At 40.8% G+C, this 5,014-nt stretch overlaps 1 protein-coding gene across 1 annotated transcript in view; it reads left to right on the top strand.

Annotated features, from left to right (window-relative positions):
- myoc (myocilin) overlaps positions 1 to 4,038 on the top strand; it is a 12,047-nt gene extending 8,009 nt beyond the window's left edge. The window contains exons 2-4 of the mRNA XM_037674846.1: positions 332 to 424; positions 2,411 to 2,622; positions 2,707 to 4,038. Coding sequence (XP_037530774.1) covers positions 332 to 424; positions 2,411 to 2,622; positions 2,707 to 3,288 — 887 coding nt within the window. The 3' untranslated portion in view covers positions 3,289 to 4,038. The remainder of the gene's footprint in view (positions 1 to 331; positions 425 to 2,410; positions 2,623 to 2,706) is intronic.
- The last annotated feature ends 976 nt before the right edge of the window (positions 4,039 to 5,014 follow it).

Here is a 5,014-nt window from a genome sequence, read left to right as displayed (position 1 = left end):
CGGAGAGTGTCAAGGAAGAAGAGGAGTAAAGAGAGGGGGGGCGCAGAGGGGGGTGAGGGGGGAGGGGGGGGGGGGAACACGTCTGGTTTCACCGTAGAGTAGCAAGAAAAGAAAAAAACATCCACAACCTTTGACCAAATATTCCCTGACAGTAGACAACTTCAACACCTCCAACATAAATCTCTCAACTGTGAAATGTGTGCGTTTAGGCTCCAACCAGATGCCTCACCTGATGACGAGACCCAACAGGCAGGGGGACAGAGCAGCAGCCTGAGCAGGGGTTTTACTTCATGTACTGTTTTCTGATCACTCAGTGTCTTTGTGCCTTCAGATTCAGCATGGCGGTACGGAGCTTCAGGCTTTCAGGAGCTGAAGGCTGAGGTGACTGAGGTACCTGCTCCCAATGGCAACCAGGACAACACAGGTCTGTCTGAAAGAGCTTGTTTATTACAAAAATACACACAGTATTGGGACACAGAAATATGTACCGTAATTACATTTAGTTGAAAGACTCACATTTTGTGAGAGCTTTGATTCAAATCTTACCAATCTGATACAACAATAGCATGTAAAAAAGTAAAACAAAGTTCCCTCAAAGGTAGAAACGGCCAAAAGTTACATGAAAACCAAAATCTTACAGTACAGTATATCTTACAGTATCTTATATCATAATGCAAACTATAACATTGTATTGCACCATGTCTTTTTATGTCATATTGTACAGTATTATATCATAATGTATCATTATACATCACTTCATGTATCATATTATATCATACAGCACATTGAATAGTAATGTATGCTATTGTAATATATTAGATTGTATTGTATCATATATTATATTGTAGCTCACAACATATCGTATTGTATTGGATCATATCGTATTGCATTGCGTTATATCACAGTTTTTGTAGCTCATACTTCTCTAATTGATTTCCTCCCAATATCCCCCCATCCATTTATGTGACCTCTCAAACATGACATTCAACCCCTTTGCTGACAGCCTCAAAGCAAATACTGCTATTAATACTAAAGCATTTAGGGCGATAATACCGCCGTCATGCCAAACTGTTGGCATGAGAGCCCCTCTGAGTTTCAAGTTTGAGTGTATAGAGAAAGCATGTTTTAAAAGCCCATTTACCTTTAACTGTTAAACTGGATGGATAAACTTTTCTCTAAAAGCAGCTCAGGTCTAAATGGAAATGCATGAAAATACATAATGAAAACAAAATATCAACCAATTCGGATGATGCAACATGGTAATGAATGTATTCATAAAACCAGTCTTTGAAGCCAGTTATTTTAGTCTAACTTTAAATCTTGTAATGCACTTGGCACCTGGGAGCAGGGTTGTATTTTAGGAAGTGCCACCCTGATCATTTTCTCTGTAACCCAGGATGAGGTGCAGCAAATCCGCTGCAGCTCTGATGGTGGTCATTAAAATGGTGCTAAGACAGAGCATCTCCAAACCTACAATCTGCCACCACATTGAGAAAGAATGACATCAGATCAAATTACTTTTATCATAATCAAACCATGTTTCGAACTTATTCTCACCTTGCTTGTGCTGTTGTCTTCTGAAAAAATAAACAATATATTTTTAAAAGGGAAGAAGTTTTTAGAAAGTATTTTTTTATCAGTATCACGGTTGGATCACTACAATTAGATGTTAGTACCAATAGTTAAGTTTCTGGTAGTGACTCATTAACAGGGATGTAGTTCTGGTCTGGTAATGGTTGCCATAATTAGGTAACCTTTGCATGCATTGGTTGGTCAAATTTGGATTGACTAGGCCATGTGTGGTGATCTAAAAGTCCTGCTTTAGTTTCAGCAATCGGTACCTTGAGACAATCTTCTTAGGCTGATAATGGAGGTGTACGTTTTACAGCACCTGCGCTAAATTATTCCCTCTGGTCAGATGAGTCTGGGCCATGATGTGCCCAAACACTTTGTACGATATGGATCATATAAACTTTCTTTGTCAAGGATTCCAAGATTTATCATAATAATGGAAAATGCTAACTTTCAAATACAAAATGTGAATTTGTCTTGGAAAATTGTTGACTTTTTCTGAACTAAATGTAACTAAATAATAAGTAATATAAGTGTTATGTGTTGTCATCATTGTTTGTCACACAATGGCAAAATTAGTTTTCAGCATTTAACCCATCGCACCTGGGATGCACCCAGGTGGAGCGGTGGGCAGCTATGTGGGTGCCCAGGGAGCAATTAGGAATAGGGTGTCCTGCTCAGAGACACCACAACATGTGCAATGACTGGGAATCAAACCTGGGACTTTTGGGTCCCGAGTTGGCTGCCCTACCTCTACCCCATATCGGCCTCCTGAAATACTGTATGTCAGAAACTTCTCTATGACTCCCTCTCATGTGTCACTTGTTCCTGCTTGCAGGTTGTGGAACTCTGGTTTTGGTTGGTGAACCGATCACTCATAGGAAGGCCGAGAGCATAGCAGGCAAATACGGTGTGTGGATGCAGGATCCTGAGGCTGTTTCTCCATACGGACCTAACATGGTCTGGCGCATTGATGCGATCGGCTCTGAGGTCAGGCAGCTGTTCGGATATGATGACATGGAACAATTCTCTAAAGGCTTCCCATCTAAGGTAGGGGTCATATGAGTGACACTTGCTGGGACAATAATGTTCTTAGACCATTAAAAGTAATAGTCCTGCATTCTTTTGTGACAGGTCCTGCTGCTTCCTGACCCCGTAGAAAGCACCGGGGCTACTCTCTATCGAGGCTCCCTGTACTACCAGAGACGGTTCAGTCGTACTCTGATCCGCTACGACCTGGCTTCTGAGAGCATCGCAGCTCGTCGGGAACTTCCTCATGCTGGCTTCCGTGGCCAGTTCCCTTACTCTTGGGGGGGCTACACAGACATTGACTTGTCTGTGGATGAGAAGGGGCTATGGGTCGTCTACTCCACCAACAAAGCCCATGGAGCAATTGTGATTTCGCAGCTGGATCCCCATACCCTAGAGGTAAAGAAAAGTTGGGAGACCAACATCAGGAAGGCATCTGTGGCCAACTCCTTCATCATCTGTGGGAAGCTGTACACCGTAGCCAGCTACGCAGCTCACAACACCACCATCAACTACATGTATGACACCAAAACCAGCCAGGGGAAGGCCATGTCCATCCCCTTCAAGAACAAGTATGGCTACAACAGCATGATTGACTACAACCTGGCCCAGAGGAAGCTGTTTGCATGGGACAACTTCCACTTAGTGTCCTATGACATCAGGCTGGGGCGGCAGCAGGCCAACTGAGGCCAACACGAGGGACTATTTTTCTTTAAAAATTGAAGTTTTCTTTTTCACCTGTTCCCTCTTCAGAGACTCACCATTTTAGAGCAGAGTGTGAGCGGTTTAACAGAAGTTAGAAAGCCAACAACACCAGTATTCAAAAATTGGAGTCTAACTACTAATTCATCTGAGGAACTGTGCACCGAGCAGGTCTGCTTTTTCATATTTTGTGTTGCGTGGCATGGCCCACAAACGTTGTCAGATCAATTATTTTTGTACCTCCTTTAATGCAGACGTGTGACTTTTTTTTTCTTGTTTTTCATGTTAAGCTAAATATATTTGAAACTAAACATATAACCACAGTTTAACCTTGAAGGGATAATTCAGGTTGTTTGAAGTAGGATTCAGTGGAAAGATTAGGCACAGAGTTTCATTACCAGATTGACAAGCTTATGGCTTGGAATGGATCATTGTCTTAAAACAACTCCAGTCTTACAGATTTTATACTGGTTTATACAAACACTATTTTATATATCATGACTTTACCATTAATTTAGTAATTGCACATAGAATCGTAGGGTTATTTGCAAATAAAAATGCCAGCAGCAGCTACATATAGCACATCAAGAGCAGTCTGGAAAACTTTCAGCTGAAATAACCATGTAATGCAAAACAGCCAACGTAAATGTTTAAATTTTATTTCTTTTTAAAAAGTTGTTCATGGAGCTATCAACAACAGGTAAGATATTAAATGTTCATAATTTGATCTGAGCTATCCCTTTAAAGGAAAGATACTTGCAGACCTTTCACATCACAAATGATTGTTTTTACACAAGCCTTGCAGTGATTTATTAGTCAACACCTTTTAATGAATAAACTGCTCTTTTACATAACGTGTATTGTGTACTGCATGTATTTGTACAGTGTATTTAACAAAATAGTGTCCAAAAATCACCATGAAATAAACTTTATCTTACAATATTTTAAAGTGTGTGGTTATTGGTTTTGTTTTACAAAATTTTTTGGAAGGATAGAAAATGAAACCAGCCACTAGGGAGCACAAGCCATTGTATGTCTTGTGTGGGTCCCAAGTCCAGGTAAATGGTGAGGATTCTGTCAATAAAGGCATCTGACGTAAAAACATTGTTGCCAAAACTAATATGTGAGTTCATCTAAGCAAAATCATACCAGATCGGTCGAAGCCAGGGTTAACAACAATCACCACCGGTGCTGTTGACAAACATGGTGCAGCAGAAATTGTACTACAGTTAGTCGAAGACCACGAAGAGGGAAACGTCTCAGGAGACAGAGGGAGAAGAGGAAAGTCAAGAATGTAGGAATGAGGGTGATAACTCTAAACGTGGGGACAATGACAGGCAAAGGTAGAGAACTGGCTGGCATGATGCAGAGAAGGAAGGTAGATGTTTTGTGTCCAAGAAATCAAGAGGAAGGGCAGCAAGGCTCACAGCATTGGAGCAGGGTTCAAACTGTTTTACCATGGTGTCAATAGGAAGAGGAATGCAGTAGGGGTGTTCCTGAAGTATGAGATGGCAAAGAATGTGGTAGAAGTGAAAATAGTGTCAGATAGGGTGATGTGTCTTAAGGTAGAAGTAGAAGGTCTGATGCTAAATGTTGTCAGTCGTTATGCCCCACAGGTTGGATGTGAGATATACATATGTAAGTATATATACAGTATATATATATACCTTTTTATATATACTTTTATATATGGATGGATGGATGGATATAT

Source organism: Nematolebias whitei, chromosome 3, assembly GCF_014905685.2.
Source record: "Nematolebias whitei isolate Nwh7 chromosome 3, NemWhi1, whole genome shotgun sequence".
In the NCBI taxonomy this organism is placed as follows: Eukaryota; Metazoa; Chordata; class Actinopteri; order Cyprinodontiformes; family Rivulidae; genus Nematolebias; species Nematolebias whitei.
The sequence above is the reverse complement of the archived record's forward strand: the minus strand, read 5'-3'. Positions and strand labels throughout refer to the sequence as shown.